At 37.9% G+C, this 24,581-nt stretch overlaps 1 protein-coding gene and 1 pseudogene across 1 annotated transcript in view; both read right to left on the bottom strand.

Moving 5' to 3' along the window:
* LOC121222584 (disease resistance protein SUMM2-like) overlaps positions 1-19,089 on the bottom strand; it is a 66,575-nt gene extending 47,486 nt beyond the window's left edge. Inside the window, exons 1-2 of the mRNA XM_041103623.1 lie at positions 19,045-19,089; positions 18,580-18,927 (exon numbers count right to left, since the gene is read on the bottom strand). Coding sequence (XP_040959557.1) covers positions 18,580-18,807 — 228 coding nt within the window. The 5' untranslated portion in view covers positions 18,808-18,927; positions 19,045-19,089. The remainder of the gene's footprint in view (positions 1-18,579; positions 18,928-19,044) is intronic.
* A 1,981-nt stretch (positions 19,090-21,070) lies between these two features.
* LOC121222125 (probable disease resistance protein At4g27220) lies at positions 21,071-22,765 on the bottom strand (annotated as a pseudogene).
* Positions 22,766-24,581: the final 1,816 nt, after the last annotated feature.

Raw genomic sequence — 24,581 nt, 5'->3', positions numbered from 1 at the left:
CTTAAAATTACAAAATGAAACATAAACAGCTTGCTGACTAGGTGAACCAGCAGCTTCTGCATGTAGTGCCTTTGACAGTCTTGGTTGCTGCATGCTGACCATTACTTCAACACTCCTCCTTGGTTAGCATGTTGCAAACTCCCATATTAGCTCTCAGCTGTTGAAACTTGGAAACACTTAGTGCTTTTGTTAAAATATCAGCAATTTGCTCTTTAGAACTGCAATGTATCAGCTTAACAACATGAGCTTGTTCCATTTCCCGAACTGCATGAAGTTTGATGTTGAAGTGCTTGGTCCTTCCATTAAAAACAGGATTCTTTGCAATAGCAACTGCTGATTGGTTGTCACACATTATCTCAGTTGCTTCCTTTTGCTCATGATTGATATCTTTCAAAATTTTTCTAAGCCATATGGCTTGATTGACTGCTGCAGCAGCAGCCACATATTCTGCTTCTGCAGTCGACTGAGCCACTACTCCCTGCTTCTTTGAGCTCCAGCAAATCATAGCAGAGCCTATGTTGAATGCATAGCCTGTAGTGCTCTTCATGTCATCCAAGGAACCAGCCCAATCACTGTCACAATATCCAACTAGCTTCAAGTTCTCAGCCTTGGTAAACTGCATTCCATAGGACAAAGTTCCTTTGATGTATATTAGAACCCTTTTTGCAGCTCTAAAATGACTTTCATTTGAACAATGCATAAACCTCGAGAGTAGACTCACAGCATACATTATGTCAGGTCTAGTAGCAGTCAAATACAACAAACATCCAACTAGACTTCGATAGGTTGTTTCACAAACCTTTTCATGCTTGTCTTGGCTTGAGAGTTTTTCTCCAACAGCAACTGGTGTGCTGGTTGCTTTGCAATTCTCCATTGAGAATTTGTTGAGAACCTTCATAGCAAAGGTCTTTTGACTTAGCCAAATCCCATTCTTAGCTTGAGTTACTTCCATGCTTAAGAAGTAAGACATCAATCCCAAGTCTGACATTTCAAAGTGCTGTTGCATTTTGACTTTAAAGCTGCTTAGCATCTCATGATCTCCTCCTGTCACCAGTAGGTCATCGACATATATTGAGACAATGAGCTGAGTTTCAGCACTAGTTGATTTAACATACAGAGTTGGCTCGCTGAGACTTCTTTCAAATCCTTGACTGGTCAGATAGCCATCTATTCTGCTATACCAGGCCCTTGAAGCCTGTTTCAAGCCATACAAGGCTTTGTTGAGCTTGTACACCATTTCTTCTTTGCCAGACACCTTGAAACCTTGAGGTTGCTCCACATAAATCTCCTCTTCAAGGAATCCATTCAGAAATGCTGATTTTACATCAAGTTGGTGTATCAGCCACTGTTTTTGTGCTGCTAAGGCAACTAGCAGTCTAATAGTGTCTAGCCTGGCTACTGGTGCAAAGGTTTCCAGGTAGTCCGATCCATACCTTTGACTGAAGCCTTTCACAACCAATCTAGCCTTTAACTTGTTTAGGCTACCATCAGCATTGTTCTTTACTCGATAAACCTATTTGACACCAATAATCTTCCTGTTTGTTGGTTTATCAACCAGACTCCAGGTCTGATTCTTTTCAATCATTCTGATTTCTTCAATCATTGCTTGCTTCCAGTCCTCCTGGCTTTCTGCTTCTTCAAAGCAACTTGGTTCAACAGTAGCCACTTGTGCTCTTTCATAAACATCAGCCAGTGATCGAGTGCCTCTGATTGGAACATCATCTACATCCATTTCAGATGTGTTTTCAACATTTTCAACTTGGTCCACTGCGAGATCTTCAGCCACTGCCTCTGGTTCAGCCTTCTCCCAATTCCAGTGTCCTTTTTTATTGAAAACAACATCCCTGCTAACCAATATCTTGTTTGTAGCAGGTTCTAGGATTCTGTAGCCCTTCTTAACCAAGCTATAGCCGATCAGGATCCCTGCTTGAGCTCTTTTATCTAGCTTGCTTCTCTTCTCAGCTGGAACTTGTGTGTAGCACAGACAACAAAAGGTTCTGAGATGAGCCAGTGATGGCTTAAACCCAAACCAGGCTTCAAATGGAGTCTTCTCAGCCAGAGCCTTGGTTGGGAGCCTGTTTTGGAGATAAACTGCTGTGTTAACAGCTTCAGCCCACAGACTTTTGGGCAAATTCTTCTCAAACAGAAGACATCTTGCCATGTTCATCAAGCTTCTGTTTTTCCTTTCACTGACCCCATTCTGTTGGGGTGTATATACATTAGTCAACTGGTGTTTGATACCTGCTTCTTCACAGTAGGCTTGGAACTGAGCTGAGGTGTACTCAGTTCCATTATCTGACCTCATTGCTCTAAGTTTGCAACCAAACTCAGTTTCAACAGCAGCTTTATACTTCAGGAACACAGATGGAACTTCTGATTTCTGTTTTAGAAAATAAATCCAGCAGTATCTTGTTAAGTCATCAATAAATAGAATAAAGTACATGCTTCCTTTGAGAGACTCAGTCTTCATTGGTCCACACACATCTGTATGCACAAGCTGGAGCTTCTCTGATGCTCTCCATGTTGTGCTTGTTGGAAATGGCAATCTTGCCAATTTTCCTTGCTGACATATCTCACAAAGCTCATCATTCTTCACTGAGTCGATGAAATTTTCTGCCAGACTTTCATTGACCATGCGGGCTATGGATTTGTAGTTTGCATGTCCAAGCCTCTGATGCCAGAGTCTCGAGTCATCAGTGGAGGCTATGCAGGCTGAATGTGAGTCATTTGGCCAGTCTACTTCAAAACATTTATCAGTCATGGTGACTGTTATAAGGTTTGATCCACTTGGATCAAAATTTGACATTCTTTCTCCTTGAAAACAACTGAGTAACCTTTCTCAAGTAGTTGAGTTATACTGAGAAGGTTCCTATCGATTTCAGGTACCAAAAGTACATTTGAAATGATTTTGCCACCTGTAGAAGTATGAATCATCACATCTCCTCTTCCTTCAGCATTGATTAACTGACCATTTCCAATTTTTACTTTGGTTTTGCAGATTCTGTCCAGGGTTTTGAAGATAGTTGCATCTGGTGACATGTGGTTTGTGCACCCACTGTCTAGAAGCCAGCCCTTTGAACCCTTCTTCTGATTTGCTGCACATGACACAGCAAAAACATGTTCTTCTTGATCACTGCTTTCTTCAGCTACTCGAGCTTCTACCTTTTGTTGCTGAAATTGATTCTGTCTTGGTTTGCTTCTATTCTTGCAAACTTTTTCAACATGGCCTTTTTTCTTGCAGTGTTGGCATACTGCATCTGGTCTAAACCAGCATCTATCTTTTGGATGACCAGCTCTTTTACAATGTCTGCAGAGTTGGTCACTGCTCCTAGCAGCATCAGGCTTAGGCCTGTTTTTCCAGAACTTTTTGCCTTTATGAGTTTTGATGCTCGAGGCTTCTTTGGCTTGAAAAGCACCTTCCTAGTGGTCCTCTTGTCTGCTGGCTCTTCTTTGCTCTTGTGCATACAAGGCATTGATTAGCTCAGTTAAGGAGATAGTTGTCAAGTCCCTTGAGTCTTCGAGGGATGAAATTTTAGCTTCATACCTCTCTGGTAGAGTGGACATGACTTTCTCAACCATTCTAGCTTCACTGAATTGCTCTCCTAGGAGCCTTATGCTGTTTACAACAGCCATAATTCGATCTGAGTACTGCTTAACTGTTTCTTCCTCTTTCATTTTTAGATTTTCGAAATCTCTTCTCAAGTTGAGCAGCTGTTGTTGCCTTGTTTTCTCAGTCCCTGAAATTCTTCTTTCAGCTTGTCCCAAGCCTCCTTTGGTGTTTCACAGGCCATGATCCTCATAAAGATCACATCTGTCACACAATTCTGTATGCATGACATGGCCTTGTGCCTTTTTGTTCTTTCATCAGTGTGTTGCCTTATTTGAGCAACTGTTGGATTAGCTCGAAGAGGTGCTGGCTCAGCATCTGAGTTAACAACTTCCCATAGGTCGAATGCCTGCAGGTAAGTCCTCATCTTAACTACCCAAATGTTGAAGCCCTCTCCATTGAAGACAGGTGGTGAAGCTGGTGAAAAACCTGATGATGCCATCGTTTTGATACTAAACTACAACAGGTCCTCTAAGAATGTGGCTCTAGATACCAATTGTTGGATCAAGAGGCAGCAGCAGCAAGCTTCAACAGGATACTTGTCAAGCAAGTCTCGTGACTTGTAGGAGAAACAAAGCAGAAAACTCAAATGGATTTTTAAGCAAAACTAAAAATGGAGAGCATATGGATGATAACTTGTTGAATTCATTTCATAAACTAAATAAGGCACAAAGCTAATACATAAAACAAGTTAACAATCTTGACAAAACAGTAGGTTGACCTAAACTTCACCTACTACCACTAATACACATAGTAACTTGTGCTAATTAGCTTGAACAAACAAACAAAGCTGATTTATCAGCTCAGTCAACATCAAAATTACATCAAACATAAACCTAACATAGTTATAAAGCAACTAAGTTACAATACTCTAACTTAAAATTACAAAATGAAACATAAACAGCTTGCTGACTAGGTGAACCAGCAGCTTCTGCATGTAGTGCCTTTGACAGTCTTAGTTGCTGCATGCTGACCATTACTTCAACAAATAGAATAAAGTACCTGCTTCCTTTGAGAGACTCAGTCTTCATTGGTCCACACACATCTGTATGCACAAGCTAGAGCTTCTCTGATGCTCTCCATGTTGTGCTTGTTGGAAATGGCAATCTTGCCAATTTTCCTTGCTGACATATCTCACAAAGCTCATCATTCTTCACTGAGTCGATGAAATTTTCTGCCAGACCTTCATTGACCATGCGGGCTATGGATTTGTAGTTTGCATGTCCAAGCCTCTGATGCCAGAGTCTCGAGTCATCAGTGGAGGCTGTGCAAGCTGAATGTGAGTCATTTGGCCAGTCTACTTCAAAACATTTATCAGTCATGGTGACTGTTATAAGGTTTGATCCACTTGGATCAAAAATTTGACATTCTTTCTCCTTGAAAACAACTGAGTAACCTTTCTCAAGTAGTTGAGTTATACTGAGAAGGTTCCTATCGATTTCAGGTACCAAAAGTACATTTGAAATGATTTTGCCACCTGTAGAAGTATGAATCATCACATCTCCTCTTCCTTCAGCATTGATTAACTGACCATTTCCAATTTTACTTTGGTTTTGCAGGTTCTGTCCAGGGTTTTGAAGATAGTTGCATCTGGTGACATGTGGTTTGTGCACCCACTGTCTAGAAGCCAGCCCTTTGAACCCTTCTTCTGATTTGCTGCACATGACACAGCAAAAACATGTTCTTCTTGATCACTGCTTTCTTCAGCTACTCGAGCTTCTACCTTTTGTTGCTAAAATTGATTCTGTCTTGGTTTGCTTCTATTCTTGCAAACTTTTTCAACATGGCCTTTTTTCTTGCAGTGTTGGCATACTGCATCTGGTCTAAACCAGCATCTATCTTCTGGATGACCAGCTCTTTTACAATGTCTGCAGAGTTGGTCACTGCTCCTAGCAGCATCAGGCTTAGGCCTGTTTTTCCAGAACTTTTTGCCTTTATGAGTTTTGATGCTCGAGGCTTCTTTGGCTTGAAAAGCACCTTCCTGGTGGTCCTCTTATCTGCTGGCTCTTCTTTGCTCTTGTGCATACAAGGCATTGATTAGCTCAGTTAAGGAGATAGTTGTCAAGTCCCTTGAGTCTTCGAAGGATGAAATTTTAGCTTCATACCTCTCTGGTAGAGTGGACATGACTCTCTCAACCATTCTAGCTTCACTGAATTGCTCTCCTAGGAGCCTTATGCTGTTTACAACAGCCATAATCCGATCTGAGTACTGCTTAACTATTTCTTCCTCTTTCATTTTTAGATTTTCGAAATCTCTTCTCAAGTTGAGCAGCTGTTGTTGCCTTGTTTTCTCAGTCCCCTGAAATTCTACTTTCAGCTTGTCCCAAGCCTCCTTTCGTGTTTCACAGGCCATGATCCTCATAAAGATCACATCTGTCACACAATTCTGTATGCATGACATGGCCTTGTGCCTTTTTGTTCTTTCATCAGTGTGTTGCCTTATTTGAGCAACTGTTGGATTAGCTCGAAGAGGTGCTGGCTCAGCATCTGAGTTAACAACTTCCCATAGGTCGAATGCCTGCAGGTAAGTCCTCATCTTAACTGCCCAAATGTTGAAGCCCTCTCCATTGAAGACAGGTGGTGAAGCTGGTGAAAAACCTGATGATGCCATCGTTTTGATACTAAACTACAACAGGTCCTCTAAGAATGTGGCTCTAGATACCAATTGTTGGATCAAGAGGCAGCAGCAGCAAGCTTCAACAGGATACTTGTCGAGCAAGTCTCGTGACTTGTAGGAGAAACAAAGCAGAAAACTCAAATGGATTTTTAAGCAAAACTAAAAATGGAGAGCATATGGATGATAACTTGTTGAATTCATTTCATAAACTAAATATGGCACAAAGCCAATCCATAAAACAAGTTTACAATCTTGACAAAATAGTAGGTTGACCTAAACTTCACCTACTACCACTAATACACATAGTAACTTGTGCTAATTAGCTTGAACAAACAAACAAAGCTGATTTATCAGCTCAGTCAACATCAAAATTGCATCAAACATAAACCTAACATAGTTATAAAGCAACTAAGTTACAATACTCTAACTTAAAATTACAAAATGAAACATAAACAGCTTGCTGACTAGGTGAACCAGCAGCTTCTGCATGTAGTGCCTTTGACAGTCTTGGTTGCTGCATGCTGACCATTACTTCAACAAATAGAATAAAGTACCTGCTTCCTTTGAGAGACTCAGTCTTCATTGGTCCACACACATCTGTATGCACAAGCTGGAGCTTCTCTGATGCTCTCCATGTTGTGCTTGTTGGAAATGGCAATCTTGCCAATTTTCCTTGCTGACATATCTCACAAAGCTCATCATTCTTCACTGAGTCGATGAAATTTTCTGCCAGACCTTCATTGACCATGCGGGCTATGGATTTGTAGTTTGCATTCCATGCCTCTGATGCCAGAGTCTCGAGTCATCAGTGGAGGCTATGCAGGTTGAATGTGAGTCATTTGGCCAGTCTACTTCAAAACATTTATCAGTCATGGTGACTGTTATAAGGTTTGATCCACTTGGATAAAAAATTTGACATTCTTTCTCCTTGAAAACAACTGAGTAACCTTTCTCAAGTAGTTGAGTTATACTGAGAAGGTTCCTATCGATTTCAGGTACCAAAAGTACATTTGAAATGATTTTGCCACCTGTAGAAGTATGAATCATCACATCTCCTCTTCCTTCAGCATTGATTAACTGACCATTTCCAATTTTTACTTTGGTTTTGCAGGTTCTGTCCAGGGTTTTGAAGATAGTTGCATCTGGTGACATGTGGTTTGTGCACCCACTGTCTAGAAACCAGCCCTTTGAACCCTTCTTCTGATTTGCTGCACATGACACAGCAAAAACATGTTCTTCTTGATCACTGCTTTCTTCAGCTACTCGAGCTTCTACCTTTTGTTGCTGAAATTGATTCTGTCTTGGTTTGCTTCTATTCTTGCAAACTTTTTCAACATGGCCTTTTTTCTTGCAGTGTTGGCATACTGCATCTGGTCTAAACCAGCATCTATCTTCTGGATGACCAGCTCTTTTACAATATCTGCAGAGTTGGTCACTGCTCCTAGCAGCATCAGGCTTAGGCCTGTTTTTCCAGAACTTTTTGCCTTTATGAGTTTTGATGCTCGAGGCTTCTTTGGCTTGAAAAGCACCTTCCTGGTGGTCCTCTTGTCTGCTGGCTCTTCTTTGCTCTTGTGCATACAAGGCATTGATTAGCTCAGTTAAGGAGATAGTTGTCAAGTCCCTTGAGTTTTCGAGGGATGAAATTTTAGCTTCATACCTCTCTGGTAGAGTGGACATGACTTTCTCAACCATTCTAGCTTCACTGAATTGCTCTCCTAGGAGCCTTATGCTGTTTACAACAGCCATAATCCGATCTGAGTACTGCTTAACTGTTTCTTCCTCTTTCATTTTAGATTTTCGAAATCTCTTCTCAAGTTGAGCAGCTGTTGTTGCCTTGTTTTCTCAGTCCCCTGAAATTCTTCTTTCAGCTTGTCCCAAGCCTCCTTTGGTGTTTCACAGGCCATGATCCTCATAAAGATCACATCTGTCACACAATTCTGTATGCATGACATGGCCTTGTGCCTTTTTGTTCTTTCATCAGTGTGTTGCCTTATTTGAGCAACTGTTGGATTAGCTCGAAGAGGTGCTGGCTCAGCATCTGAGTTAACAACTTCCCATAGGTCGAATGCCTGCAGGTAAGTCCTCATCTTAACTGCCCAAATGTTGAAGCCCTCTCCATTGAAGACAGGTGGTGAAGCTGGTGAAAAACCTGATGATGCCATCGTTTTGATACTAAACTACAACAGGTCCTCTAAGAATGTGGCTCTAGATACCAATTGTTGGATCAAGAGGCAACAGCAGCAAGCTTCAACAGGATACTTGTCGAGCAAGTCTCGTGACTTGTAGGAGAAACAAAGCAGAAAACTCAAATGGATTTTTAAGCAAAACTAAAAATGGAGAGCATATGGATGATAACTTGTTGAATTCATTTCATAAACTAAATATGGCACAAAGCTAATACATAAAACAAGTTAACAATCTTGACAAAACAGTAGGTTGACCTAAACTTCACCTACTACCACTAATACACATAGTAACTTGTGCTAATTAGCTTGAACAAACAAACAAAGCTGATTTATCAGCTCAGTCAACATCAAAATTACATCAAACATAAACCTAACATAGTTATAAAGCAACTAAGTTACAATACTCTAACTTAAAATTACAAAATGAAACATAAACAGCTTGCTGACTAGGTGAACCAGCAGCTTCTGCATATAGTGCCTTTGACAGTCTTGGTTGCTGCATGCTGACCATTACTTCAACAAATAGAATAAAGTACCTGCTTCCTTTGAGAGACTCAGTCTTCATTGGTCCACACACATCTGTATGCACAAGCTGGAGCTTCTCTGATGCTCTCCATGTTGTGCTTGTTGGAAATGGCAATCTTGCCAATTTTCCTTGCTGACATATCTCACAAAGCTCATCATTCTTCACTGAGTCGATGAAATTTTCTGCCAGACCTTCATTGACCATGCGGGCTATGGATTTGTAGTTTGCATGTCCAAGCCTCTGATGCCAGAGTCTCGAGTCATCAGTGGAGGCTGTGCAGGCTGAATGTGAGTCATTTGGCCAGTCTACTTCAAAACATTTATCAGTCATGGTGACTGTTATAGGGTTTGATCCACTTGGATCAAAAATTTGACATTCTTTCTCCTTGAAAACAACTGAGTAACCTTTCTCAAGTAGTTGAGTTATACTGAGAAGGTTCCTATCGATTTCAGGTACCAAAAGTACATTTGAAATGATTTTGCCACCTGTAGAAGTATGAATCATCACATCTCCTCTTCCTTCAGCATTGATTAACTGACCATTTCCAATTTTTACTTTGGTTTTACAGGTTCTGTCTAGGGTTTTGAAGATAGTTGCATCTGGTGACATGTGGTTTGTGTACCCACTGTCTAGAAGCCAGCCCTTTGAACCCTTCTTCTGATTTGCTGCACATGACACAGCAAAAACATGTTCTTCTTGATCACTGCTTTCTTCAGCTACTCGAGCTTCTACCTTTTGTTGCTGAAATTGATTCTGTCTTGGTTTGCTTCTATTCTTGCAAACTTTTTCAACATGGCCTTTTTTCTTGCAGTGTTGGCATACTGCATCTGGTCTAAACCAGCATCTATCTTTTGGATGACCAGCTCTTTTACAATGTCTACAGAGTTGGTCACTGCTCCTAGCAGCATCAGGCTTAGGCCTGTTTTTCCAGAACTTTTTGCCTTTATGAGTTTTGATGCTCGAGGCTTCTTTGGCTTGAAAAGCACCTTCCTGGTGCTCCTCTTGTCTGCTGGCTCTTCTTTGCTCTTGTGCATACAAGGCATTGATTAGCTCAGTTAAGGAGATAGTTGTCAAGTCCCTTGAGTCTTCGAGGGATGAAATTTTAGCTTCATACCTCTCTGGTAGAGTGGACATGAGTCTCTCAACCATTCTAGCTTCACTGAATTGCTCTCCTAGGAGCCTTATGCTGTTTACAACAGCCATAATCCGATCTGAGTACTGGTTAACTGTTTCTTCCTCTTTCATTTTTAGATTTTCGAAATCTCTTCTCAAGTTGAGCAGCTGTTGTTGCCTTGTTTTCTCAGTCCCCTAAAATTCTTCTTTCAGCTTGTCCCAAGCCTCCTTTGGTGTTTCACAGGCCATGATCCTCATAAAGATCACATCTGTCACACAATGCTGTATGCATGACATGGCCTTGTGCCTTTTTGTTCTTTCATCAGTGTGTTGCCTTATTTGAGCAACTGTTGGATTAGCTCGAAGAGGTGCTGGCTCAGCATCTGAGTTAACAACTTCCCATAGGTCGAATGCCTGCAGGTAAGTCCTCATCTTAACTGCCCAAATGTTGAAGCCCTCTCCATTGAAGACAGGTGGTGAAGCTGGTGAAAAACCTGATGATGCCATCGTTTTGATACTAAACTACAACAGGTCCTCTAAGAATGTGGCTCTAGATACCAATTGTTGGATCAAGAGGCAGCAGCAGCAAGCTTCAACAGGATACTTGTCGAGCAAGTCTCGTGACTTGTAGGAGAAACAAAGCAGAAAACTCAAATGGATTTTTAAGCAAAACTAAAAATGGAGAGCATATGGATGATAACTTGTTGAATTCATTTCATAAACTAAATATGGCACAAAGCCAATACATAAAACAAGTTTACAATCTTGACAAAATAGTAGGTTGACCTAAACTTCACCTACTACCACTAATACACATAGTAACTTGTGCTAATTAGCTTGAACAAACAAACAAAGCTGATTTATCAGCTCAGTCAACATCAAAATTACATCAAACATAAACCTAACATAGTTATAAAGCAAGTAAGTTACATTACTCTAACTTAAAATTACAAAATGAAACATAAACAGCTTGCTAACTAGGTGAACCAGCAGCTTCTGCATGTAGTGCCTTTGACAGTCTTGGTTGCTGCATGCTGACCATTACTTCAACAGCCATTTGTCAACATCACCTTCGATCTCTTCACCGTTTCGTTTAGCTGCATCAACAAAATGCTGCACTCCGTCCCTAGCATCTTTCAGCCTATTAGCTCGGTTCTTGAGGGTCTCAACATATTTCTGATGATTGGAAAGGTATTTGACATGGTTTTTGATAGGATAGATCGTATACTCTACAGCTTTAACGACAATAGAGCCAACGATGGCAATAACAATCTCCATTGAGAGAGCAAACTGAATAACCACAGCGACAACAAAGACCAAAACTTGAATTATCTTATATTTAAAAAAGAAAAAAAAAAGAAAACTCATTTGCATAATCTTAACTACCATTGAAGAGTTAAAATTTTAAAATTATAAATATGTGATTAATGTTTTACTTTTATTTTGTTAATAGATAACTTTTTATTAATATAAACAATTAAACATATATCTAATGATATTTTCTAATAAGTATCTTTTTTTAAGGAATATTTTTTCCTAAGCATTGAAGGAATAAATTGTCTTTTTACACTTTGAATATTTTTACAACACATTTTTTCAAAATTTGTTTTGAACTATTGTTTAAAAATTAAATCTTTCTAATTTTTTTTTGAAATATAAATTTTTTATCAGGAAATTAATTTTCTTTTAAATTAATAAATAAATTTGCTTATTTCATACAATATTTACCGTAAATAAATTTGGTTAATTAATAAATAAATTTGCTTATTTCATACAATATTTACAGTAAATTTTACTAATATTTACAAATACTCCTCTTAATTAAGCTTGTTGCCTTATAATCTTAATTACTACATTAAGCATTTACTTATTATTATTGAAAAATTTTCAAACATCAGAATTTATAATTGAATTTATCTTATTTTATGGCTTCAAATTAACTCAAATCATTTAAATTGTGAAACCAAAAAGTATGCTTTAATATGTTTACATTCATACTCTAATTTATGATTTTTTTTATTTATTTTGCTTACTAGTAAAAGTTTACATGTTTGTAGTTCCCAATGCCATGCATGATGCACTTGAAATACAATTGTGAGGTTATAACGTGAAATGGAACAGTTCAAATAGTAGTTTTACAATTGAAATAACCTTTCACGTTCTACCAACAGATGCAGCCATGTGCTTCAGTAGAGCAACTCAACCAACAATGAAAAGGGCGTCTCTATGGTCACTTTATAAATCTTTAGTTAAGCCATGATGAAAATAGAAGAGTCAATTACCATTCGTTTTGATTTGAAACGAAATTGAGCTTTTCGCATAAGCACCCAAACATATTTCCTTATTCCAGCTTGGGCAACTGATCAGTAACCTCCGTCACCTCCAAATTTTGCACATTCTGTGCATGATCATAACAAACCAAGAATTATTTAGTTAACTATGTATGTATGTAAAAACACATGAATTTAAATCCTTTAAATGATCTGTACCATTTCATCGAACATATGTTTTATGGTAGTGTTAAGGTCGCCTTCCCACTGCAGTTCACCTTCCTCATCTCTTGTTAAGTGCATTTGTTCCAGCCTTGGTGTGCTTAAATCTCCTTGGCAGAAATTCCTCATTTTGGGACTCTTTGTCACCTTCACCATTAGCAAGACTAGGAATTCCAACGAGTGATGGGCCAAGGAAAAGCTTGCTAGACGTGGCAGACAGCTTAGTTGCAAATACGAGCAGTTTGGGAAATACAATGCCGCCCTGCATTTCTTCAGCCTCACACGCTATGATTTCCTCTATCATCCCATAATCATCTATGCTCAATCTTTCCAGTAGCATCAGGCACTTAGCTGTTGATGTTGAGAGCTGGACTGCAGTGCAACATAAAGCCAGCAGCGAGCTACTGTCGAGACCAGCAGCAGCTATCGAGCTCAGCTCATTTTGCTTGGTGCGCAAGCTTGGTTTTTGGACCGAATGAAGCAACCAGTTTTTGTTGTTTTGTTTTAATGTTATTTAGTTTAGTTCTCTTCTAACTAGCTTACAAAGCAAGTAGGATTAAGCTAGTGATTAGATTGATGATGTAAAAGCTGATATGTCAATTTATTTTGTATGTGACTTAAGCTTGTATTAGTTAAGCATTAGTGGAGGTAGTTAGATTATTAGGTAACTGTCAAATTAAACCAAATTGTAACACTTTTATATTTCAAATTTTGAATGAAAAATAATGATGTTCAGTTACAATTCTGTTGAATATTCAACTTTGTTCACTGCTTTGCTTTGCTTTGTTTCTTTTTGCTTCGATTCTTCTTGCTTCAGTTTTGCAAATTTTGTTGTGTAAGCTTGCTTAATTTTTGCTGCTGCCAATGTTCCAACAAATGGCATCATGAGCCAGAATCTTTGAGGGGCCTTTGCATTCTGTTGTGTTTAAATCAAAACCAACAGCAAAGCCTAAGACTAAAAGGGTCGAAGCACTTAAACTCAGTTTAGCAGGATGAGTTTCACTCCACCACCTTCACCAGTGTTCACTGGAGAGAACTATCACATTTGGATAGTTAAAATGAAGACTTACCTCCAGGCACATGATCTTTGGAGTGTGATCGAGAATAATGCTGAACCACCTCCATTGAGAGCCAATCCCACCATTGCACAGATGAGGTAGCATGCTGAGGAGCGAGCCAAGAAGCACAAGGCTATGGCCTGTCTGCAGAATGGAGTGTCTGATGTGATATTCACTCGCATCATGGCCTGTGACTCACCTAAGCAGGCCTGGGACAAGCGGAAGGAGGAGTTCATGGGGACTGACAAAACAAGGCAACAGTAGGTGATCAACCTCAGGAGAGACTTTGAGAACTTGAGGATGAAAGAGTCTGAGACCATCAAGTAGTACTCAGACAGGATAATGGCCATTGTCAACAGCATAAGGCTCCTGGGAGTGGACTTCACAGAGAGCAGAGTTGTTGAAAAGGTCATCACAACTCTCCCTGAGAAATTCAAGTCAAAAATCTCTTCACTTGAGGACTCGGGGGACTTATCAGCCATTTCTTTGTCTGAGCTGATAAACTCCCTGTATGCACTTGAGCAAAGGAGGGCAAATAGACAGGAAGAGAATTCTGAAGCTGTTTTACAGGCTAAAGCCAGTGAAGGCTCGAGTGTGAATGCAAAAGGTAAAAAGCCTTGGCACAATAGAAGGGTCAAGTCAGGAAGAGATGAAGCAAAAAGGGTGTTCCCACCATGTGTTCACTGCAAGAAGACAACACATTCAGAAAAGTATTGTTGGTTTAGGCCAGACATACAATGCAGAAAGTGCAAGCAGTTTGGCCATGTGGAAAAGGTGTGCAAGGGCAAACCAAGGGAGGCTATTCTGCAACAACCTAGACCAGCTGAGGACATGCAAGCTCAAGTGGAGCATGTGTTCTCAGCAACCTATTTTTTTGGCACAACAAAGGCCAGGAATGATTGGCTACTAGATAGTGGCTGCTCACACCATATGGTAGCAGATGAGAAGTTGTTCAAGGGCCTAGACAGAAGCTTTCACTCGAGGATTGGAATTGGAGATGGTAAGCTGATTGAGGCTAAGGGTAAGGGCAGTGTACTGGTTAGCACTGGTTCAGGTAACAAGCTGATCTCAGACGTGCTTTTTGTACCTGATTTAGACCAGAATTTGCTTAGTGTAGGCCAATTAGTTGAAAAGGGCTATACATTATTTTTTAAGGATGGTTGCTGTACTGTTCAAGACATGAACGGTCTGGAGTTAATCTTAGTCTCTATGACTGATAGATGCTTCATGCTGGATGTTAGCCAAGTAGAAAGAAAGGCATACACCAGCCTTGCTGACAGCACTGACTTGTGGCATAGGAGACTAGGCCATGCCAATTTCAGATCTCTTGATCTGCTACATAGGCTGAATTTAGTTGAAGACATTTCAAAAATTGAGGTTAGTGGGAATCTTTTTGAGGTTTGTCAGCTTGGTAAGCAGGCTAGACTGCCTTTTCCTGCTGACAATGCTTGGAGAGCTCAAAATAAGCTCGAATTGGTGCACTCTGATGTTTGTGGTCCTATGAGAACACCTTCAATCAATGAGAACAGGTACTTTGTCCTGTTTATAGATGATTTGACAAGGTTGTGCTGGGTCTACTTCTTGAAGCAGAAGTCAGATGTGTTTGAGGCCTTCTGTAAATTCAAGGCATATGCTGAAAATCAGTCAGGCTGCAAAATTAAAGCCTTGAGGACTGATAATGGCTCTGAATATATGTCTGAGAGATTCCAGAAGCTTTGTGACAGTGCTGGGATTCACCATCAGCTTACAACAGTCTATACTCCTCAACAGAATGGAGTCTGTGAGAGAAAGAATAGGACTGTGCTGAACATGGCCAGGTGCCTCTTGTTTCAAGGCAAGCTTCCAAGCCAGTTTTGGGCTGAGGCAGTCAACACCTCAGTGTATCTGCTCAACAGACTGCCAACTCGAGCAGTTAAGGATAAGACTCTTTTTGAGGCTTGGCATGGAGTCAAACCTGTGGTAACACACTTGAAAGTGTTTGGTTGTGTATGTTTTGCACTTATACCAGTGGAAAAGAGAAGCAAGCTCGAGAGCAGGGCCACTCCAGGAATCTTTGTTGGCTATAGCAGCAACAAGAAAGGTTATAGAGTGTATGATCCTACAGCAAAGAAGGTCTTAGTCAGCGGTGATGTAAAGTTTGATGAGGAAAATGTGTGGAATTGGAATGGTGTTGAAGCTGACATGTCTGAAATGGACCAGTTAGACTTGGTTGCTGAACCTGCAGAAGAAGGACCAAGTGATGATGCTATTGATAATGCACCAGTGAGGGGCACCAGGACTTTGGCTGATGTCTATCAGAGGTGTAATGTTGCTGTGATTGAGCCCTCAGACTTTGAAGAGGCTGCCAAGGACAGAAGTTGGATGAAAGCTATGGAAGCTGAGCTGGAAATGATCAATAAGAATGAAACATGGGAATTGGTGAGCAGACCAGAACATAAGAAGGTTATTAGGGTTAAATGGGTGTATCGGACCAAGTACAATGCTGATGGCTCACTGAACAAGCACAAGGCCAGGCTTGTAGTGAAAGGTTACAGTCAGCAGTATGGTGTGGACTTCTTGGAGACTTTTGCTCCAGTGGCAAGACTGGACACAATCAAGCTACTGCTTGCTTTAGCAGCTTAGAAGCAGTGGAGGGTTCATCAATTGGATGTAAAGTCAGCATTTCTAAATGGCTTTCTTAAGGAGGAGATCTTCATCGAGCAACCTGAAGGTTTTGAAGTTGCTGAACATGAAGATAAAGTGTACAAGTTGAGAAAGGCCCTCTATGGCCTGAAACAGGCACCAAGGGCCTGGTATGACAGAGTTGATGCTTACCTGACCAAGATTGGATTTGTAAAGAGCCTTAGTGAACCTACTCTATATGTTAAGAGGTCAGAATTTGAAACCTTGCTGATTGTCTCCTTGTATGTAGATGACTTGTTAGTGACAGGGAGCCAAGTTGAGCTCATTAATGAGTTCAAGGTTCAAATGCAGCAAGTGTTTGAGATGACAGATTTGGGGATCATGACTTACTTCCTTGGCATGGAAGTTCACCAGTCTGATCGAGGTATCTTCATCAGCCAACACACATTTGCTTTGAAGATTCTAGGCAAATTTTGCATGCATAACTGTAAAGTAGTCAGTACACCTGTGGCTCATGGAGAAAAGTTGACCAGCAGTGGTGATCAGCAAAGGGTTGATGAGAGACACTATCGAAGCCTAGTAGGTTGTCTGTTGTATCTAACAACAACCAGGCCAGACATCATGTTTGGTGTTAGTCTGCTATCGAGGTTCATGCATTGCTGTAATGAGACACATTTGAAGGCTGCAAAAAGGGTTCTTAGATACATCAAAGGCACAGCTAGCCTTGGTGTGATGTTTGAAAATGGGAAGAAACTGAAACTAGAAGGCTACTCTGATAGTGACTGGGCAGGATCCCTCGATGACATGAAGAGTACCTCTAGATACTTCTTCACACTTGGATCGGGCATGTTTTGCTGGAGTTCAAAGAAGCAACAAACAGTTGCTCAGTCCACAGCTGAAGATGAATACATTGCTGCATCAGCAGCAGTCAATCAGGCCATTTGGCTTAGGAAGCTGCTTCAGGATCTAAATGAAACACAAGCTGATGCAACTGAAATTTGGGTGGATAACCAATCAGCAGTTGCCATAGCCAAGAACCCTGTGTTTCATGGTAAAACCAAGCATTTTAAAATTAAACTGCATTTTGTTCGAGAGGCTGAACAAGCAAAGGAAGTCAGCCTTGTGCATTGCAGCTCAGGGTCACAATTGGCTGATATACTGACCAAGCCCTTAGGGGCTGCTCGATTTGAATCATTGAGAGGTGCAATTGGAATGTGTTGCATACAGTCCAAGGAGGAGTGTTGAGAGCTGGACTGCAGTGCAACATAAAGCCAGCAGCGAGCTACTGTCGAGACCAGCAGCAGCTATCGAGCTCAGCTCATTTTGCTTGGTGCGCAAGCTTGGTTTTTGGACCGAATGAAGCAACCAGTTTTTGTTGTTTTGTTTTAATGTTATTTAGTTTAGTTCTCTTCTAACTAGCTTACAAAGCAAGTAGGATTAAGCTAGTGATTAGATTGATGATGTAAAAGCTGATATGTCAATTTATTTTGTATGTGACTTAAGCTTGTATTAGTTAAGCATTAGTGGAGGTAGTTAGATTATTAGGTAATTGTCAAATTAAACCAAATTGTAACACTTTTATATTTCAAATTTTAAATGAAAAATAATGATGTTCAGTTACAATTCTGTTGAATATTCAACTTTGTTCACTGCTTTGCTTTGCTTTGTTTCTTTTTGCTTCGATTCTTCTTGCTTCAGTTTTGCAAATTTTGTTGTGTAAGCTTGCTTAATTTTTGCTGCTGCCAATGTTCCAACAGTTGAGCATGCGATTAAATTGATGAACCCATGGCATCTTGAAACTTCCAGTGTTGTTAGATTTTTGAAAGACAACAAAGATGGTTCAAAAGTCTTTAACATCAACTCTGGAAGTTGACACAAACTTAATTCCTTTAGCTGATAGAATGCTGATGTATGCCTCTCCTGGTCGCTGAGTCCTTCAGATTGTACTATTTGACAAATGAAAGCATTGTCTATAACAAGCTTATTAAGCATTCGTAGAGACCGAATGAAGGAATACGGAAGAGTAGTGGATGTCTCAGTAAAGAACTGGAGGTTAAGATGCTTAAGGTTTTGGAAACACTGCAATGAGAGTTGTCCATCACATATCCCCTTCACCATATCATTCGTCTTCAGTATTAGTTCTTCTAGTACAGGGAAAGTGTCCTGGATGGCGACGAATATATTAAACATTGATCAAAGAGTTTTCAGTTAGTAAGAACTACACTACAAAATGAATATAATTTCCATTTTCTTTCTCATAAATTTAAAAGGAAGGTGAGAATATTAGTTATTTCAAAAGGCATTTTATAAGTAATCTCAACTAATGAACATGGAGTATGAAACTGTTAGTGAGCTCATCTCGTTGACGCAAAACAAGGGTTGTTGGTTTGAGATTCCAACCTGACACTCAAGACATTGTGGAGTAAATATCTGTACTTTGGGGCATTCAATAATGTCCATTTGTTTCAATGAAGGCCACTGGGTGGTATGCATCCTAGAGTAGAAACTTTTCAATCTCGGCACCTTATCCAATCCGAGGTTTATTAGTTTGGGAAATACAAACTTGGTCGTCTCTGTTTCAGCCATAATCGATTGAGCAGCTGATGTTGACTGTGACTCATCAGCAATGACTCCTTGCAGCTCAATAATTTGTTCTAACGAATCACAATTCTGAATCCACAACTTCTCCAAACTAGGGAAAACAACTTGCTAAATCATTTCATTAGGTTAATAACTGAAATATGCATGGAAAAGAAAGAACTTCAAATGAATAAGATCAATCGAAGCAACATAAATTAAAAGGAGAACCCTTAAAGAAATGACCTTTTCATTGAGGAGAGATGAGTTATGAACCTCCAAGTTACTCGCTTGTACATGTTGGCCAATTTCAGGTTCATCTTCGGATACACATTTAGTGATGAATGTTTTTAGCAATGGACAATTTGTTAGTTCTAAATCTGTCAAACATTGGTTAATCCTTTAAAATTTTTTAAACTAATAATAGTAAATTATATTTTAACCCCCAAATAATAAAATTTTGGTTAATCCTTTAAAAATTATAAAAATATAGACTATTAAAATGATAAAATTATATTTTTACTATCGTACAATTTAACCCTGATCCAAAAAAAAATTCCTAGTTTCACCTCTATAATCAACTTTGAACTACATTAAGTTGAATGAAGAATTATATAAAAATTAAAGGGTAAACCACAAAAATAGTCACTTTTGTTTACCTCAAATTACATTTTAGTCACTTATGTTTAAAATGTTACATTTTAGTCACTTATGTTATCGTTTTGTTACGAAGCGGTCACACTACTGTTAAAATCCGTTACCTCCCTAATGGAAGTCCTACGTGGCAGTCCAAATGGGTTTTAAATGCCAACTTGGATGTCTAGTTGTTGGGATGAAAATAGGTTTTTACTTAAATAAAATTCAATTTGGACTGTCACATAGGACATCCAAGTTGACAATTAAAACTCATTTGGACTGCCACGTAGGACCGCCGTTAGGGAGGTAACGGAGCTTAACAATAGAGTGATCACTTTGTAACAAAACGATAACATAAGTGACTAAAACGTAACATTTCAAACATAAGTGACTAAAATGTAATCTGAGACAAACAAATGTGACTATTTTTGTAGTTTACCCAAAATTAAAATCATTTATTAAATGAGGATATAGGCATGTTGTGAAAAGGATTAGCCTTTTAACGTTGTTATTTAATTTCACAAACGACATTAAAAAAAATTTAATTATTACAATAATTAGTATAATCCATTTATGTTTCACATTGGATTGGTTATTTATTTGTATCAAATTATAAAGTAAAAAATTGAAGGTTAAAATATACTTGAAGGTCTTATTTCGTACCTTTAAAACTTAGTTACTCTATTTTTATTTTCAAGAATTTAGCCATTCTACTTTTTAGATTTAAAAATATGCTTTCAAATTATATTAATCATTTGAACTAATTAATACATTATAAATCAAATATACAGTCTAAAATACTGCTGATTGTTGATTCATTAGATCAACGGATGTGGAGATGGAGAAGAGAGAATTCTTGTCTAGCCATAAAGAAGAAGATTCTTCTTTTTTTATGGGATGTTTGTAGAATTCTATTATATAGGGTCGGATCCTAGGTCAGATTTCGAGTCGGGTTATTTTTAATATAATTATACAACATTTTTTTATTTTTTCATCAAATCAATAACTTTGGTGTGTTTTCTTAGAATTCATTCCCTTCCATCTTCACATCCACTGATTCAATGTATCAACACGACCTCTCCCTAGATCGCATGCTATAGAAACAAAAGGACAAATGCACTTAAACCATGGGAAATTTATATTTGTTATGAATGGCCAACATCACCCAAGCTCCTCAAAACAGTCCAAAACATTTTCCAAATTATACTTCGGCAAATGCATCGAGCCGTTTGATATGATAGCTTTCGCTTATGTTAGCTTTAGCTCGGCTGGAGTCCAAAGAATCTGAAATTATGCGCTTAATGTTTGATATCGCTTACTCTGTTCGTCCAGCTGATTACCGAGCTCTGGTTGAGTCTAGTTGATTGTTAAACACCAGAGCCTTTTATCACTCGTGATTCCGAACTCTGAGTCATTTAAGGACACATGATTAAAGTCATTAATCCCACATCAAAAAGGGAAAAAAAACCCCTAGATATATAATTGAGTACGCTGCGACATAATTTTTTAGGGAGAGGGTAATTATCCAATTACATATACACCATACCTACAAGTTGCCTCATATGTTCTCAAATTATCTTTTATATTTTTGTGATGGGTCAAGCTATAACTAGAGTTGGTTTTTGATCTAGATAGATTAATTCGAAATTAGAAATTTTAAAATCATTTTCTCCTTATCGGACCACTCCTTTGGAGCATGATCTCTCAAAACAAGCATACGGTAGTCCTTCAATGCAATAGCAATAGCAGCATCCCAAACAACATCATGGATATCAAAGCGCTTATCATTATAACCATCAAGCAACAAGGCAGACGCTTTGAGATTAGCCACAACCGTCAATACTTTATTTCTAGCTTCTTCCATAGTGTGGACACCATCAAATAAACCCAAACCTAGAGTATATCTTACCAAGTCCTCAACGAGACCATTATGGCCTATTACACTGCAAAGCAAGAAAGTCAGCTTAACTTCCTTGCTTTCTAAATAATTAAAACTCCACTCTATAGCTGAATATGCCGCAGTTATCCCCGTGAAGTTGCTTGACGAAGGCCTCCCCAGTTCTCGTAAAGCATTCTTCCATTCAAACAATCTTTTGTTTCTCAAAGCCCCTGCAACTGTCGCAATGGCTATCGGCAGTCCTGCACCTTCATAGCTATAGGCTTCAAATCGCAACGTTCATCACAGTTGCCAGCCATCTTCTTGAACAGGTCCCAGGCTTCCTTTTCCTTTAAAAACCCAACGGGAAAATTTTTCTGAGCATCCATCTCATTTGATAAAACATTGAGCTCTCTAGAAGTTAATAGTAATTTGCAGCGCTTGTGTTCATCTCCCAAAGGAATCCCTACTTCCTCAATATCAACCTTTTTCCCAAATGTCATCCAAGACAACCAGAATACTCTTCTCTTTCTTCAATCTTTCTCGTAGTCGAATTGCCTTTCCAACCATACTCTGTTCCTCAAATTTCAAGCCCAAGAAGTCTGCAATTTGGTTCTGAATCTTCTCAACATCGATGACTTGAGTTACGGTTGCTATGACAACCGAATCAAACAACTTGTCCTTGAACTTTCTAGCGATTTCTTTGACCAGCGTTGTTTTTCCAATCCCACCCGTACCATGCACCCCAACAACGCTGACGCTATCATCTTTTAGTGCCTCCATTATTCCGTTCAAAATCGACGTTCTTGACTCGAATTCCTCATAACCTTTAACTGGTGCAACCACGATACCTTGCGGAGCTGCACGATAGGAAACCCTTTCAAACTTGCCATGTTCAAGTAACTCGGCAACAGCCTTTGCCTCCTCTTCAGCTCTCAGGCTAAGCTTGTAACGAGTCCTGAAATTAGGACACAAACCAATGGAACACTTTTTCTTTGCTTTTTCTTCATCTTGCATCACTTTCTCTACTTGTTCAAGGATCTTGTTGTCGACTGCAGACAGCCATTTGTCAACTTCACCTTCGATCTCCTCACCGTTTCGTTTAGCTGCATCAACAGAATGCTGCACTCTGACCCTTGCATCTTTCAGCCTCTCAGCTCGGTCCTTGAGGGTCTCAACATATTGCTGATGATTGGAAAGGTATTTGACATGGTTTTTGATAGGAGAGATCGTATACTCTACAGCTTTAGCGACAATAGAGCCAACGATGGCAATAACAAACTCCATTGAGAGAGCAAACTGAGTAACCACAGCGACAACAAAGACCAAAACTTGAATTATCTTATATATTTTTTTAAAAAGAACTCATTTGCATAATCTTAAAAATATAAATATGAGATTAATGTTTTACTTTATGACAATTAAAGTAAAGTAATTTTGTTAATAGATAATCTTTTATTAATATAGACATATATCTAACTATATTTTTTAATAATTATCTTTTTTTGAAGGAAATTTTTTTTTTTTTGCAAAGCATTGAAGGAATAATTTGTGTTTTACACTTTGAATAAATTTTACAACACATCTTTTAAAAAATAGTTTTCTAATTATTATTTAAATTATTTTCAACTAATTCAAAATTATACCTATTTCTTATATTTTGATTAAACAGGTGATTGTTTGGTGTACTGTTTTATTTATTTATTCTACAAGCAATATTAAAATATTTAATTTTTTAAAATATTTTATTATACTTTTAAAAGGTATTTATCAACCTCTTGACTTTACTTGTGGAATTTAATAACTTCAATAATAAGTTATGAGAAATCATTTAGTTCACTGCCAATGGAGTTTTTAGACTCCACTAACAGTACCAAGAGATTGACAAGTGTTTTATAATGGTATAATAAAATATTTAAAGGAAAGAGAGACATGTCAATTTTTAAAGTTATTTGTGGAATAAAAAAAGGTATTAATTCCTCACCCTATTTATATTCATATTTATAATTTATTTTTTAATCTTAATTCATATTTTAAATATTATGTTATAACAAAATGAAAATTTATTAATATTAAGGGGAATGATCTACTTACACAATGTAAAAATTAAAGCAATTTTACACACTTCCGTAACTATTTATATGATTAATATTTTAATGATACAATCATTATATTTTATGGTATATTCATGTAGATCATATATTTCAAATTTGATTTAAATTTAAAACTTCTAACTATTTAGTTTGTTGCACATTTTTTAATTTAGTTCATTTTTAAAAAAAATAGAAAATAATAAAGTATATTAAATGTTTCAATTTAAAAAATATATTTACATCTTAAATAGTAATAATGTCTTCAAATTTTAAACTACTTGTGCAACTTGCACTAAATCATATTCAAAAAAGTATTTTGATAATTTTTTTAATTGAAATCAAAGATATTAACCGCTAGCAACAGTGACTAATTCTCTCGTTACAGGAATTTTCTGAAAATTATCAAAGTATTTGTTAATTTAGTTCAAACCAATTATATATAAAATATATATTTAATGTTTGAATATTTAATTTGTTTTTAAATGATTTTTCATTTAATTTTAGTACCCTATCAAACCATCTTTCCAATCATATATAGCGTTTATTATAAAGTAGACTTGATCATGAGTCGAATTACAAAGTCCATTCAAAACACAAAGAGTTTAGGTAATAACATAAACCCAAAAAATAAACTTCGAAAAAAATAAGATTCGCGTTTTAAATGGGCTGAGCCTCAGACAAGATTTTTTTTAGTTTGGACCTTACTCGAATTTAATTATTTTTTTGCTGCTGTTTACTGATTTTATGTTGTTATTTTTTTGCTGTTATGTTGTTATTTTGCTACTGTTTCACTATTATATTATTACTATTTTACTACTATTATTTAGATATTGTATAACTCTTATTTTATTTTTAATTTTTCAATTATTTTAGAAACATTTGTTTGCTAAGTTATAACTATGTTAGTGTTATTTAAATATAAAGAATTTTTTTTAAATATATTTTCAATTTGTTGAGAAATATTTATTTTAATGTGTTTAGAGTATTTGATGTATTATATTTTTTAAATTTATTTTTATATAAAAAATCTAAAAAATTTAATACGGGTCCAGATTTAGTATTTTTTATCTGGGTTGAACTTAAATAAAATTTTAGGCCTATTTGTTTAGTTAAGCCGAGTCCGGACCTGAAAAACAAATTTAAAATTTTTACATTGACCCTAGTACAAATCCTTCTTC

This window comes from Gossypium hirsutum, chromosome D10 (genome assembly GCF_007990345.1).
Source record: "Gossypium hirsutum isolate 1008001.06 chromosome D10, Gossypium_hirsutum_v2.1, whole genome shotgun sequence".
NCBI classification, from domain to species: Eukaryota; Viridiplantae; Streptophyta; class Magnoliopsida; order Malvales; family Malvaceae; genus Gossypium; species Gossypium hirsutum.
The sequence above is the reverse complement of the archived record's forward strand: the minus strand, read 5'-3'. Positions and strand labels throughout refer to the sequence as shown.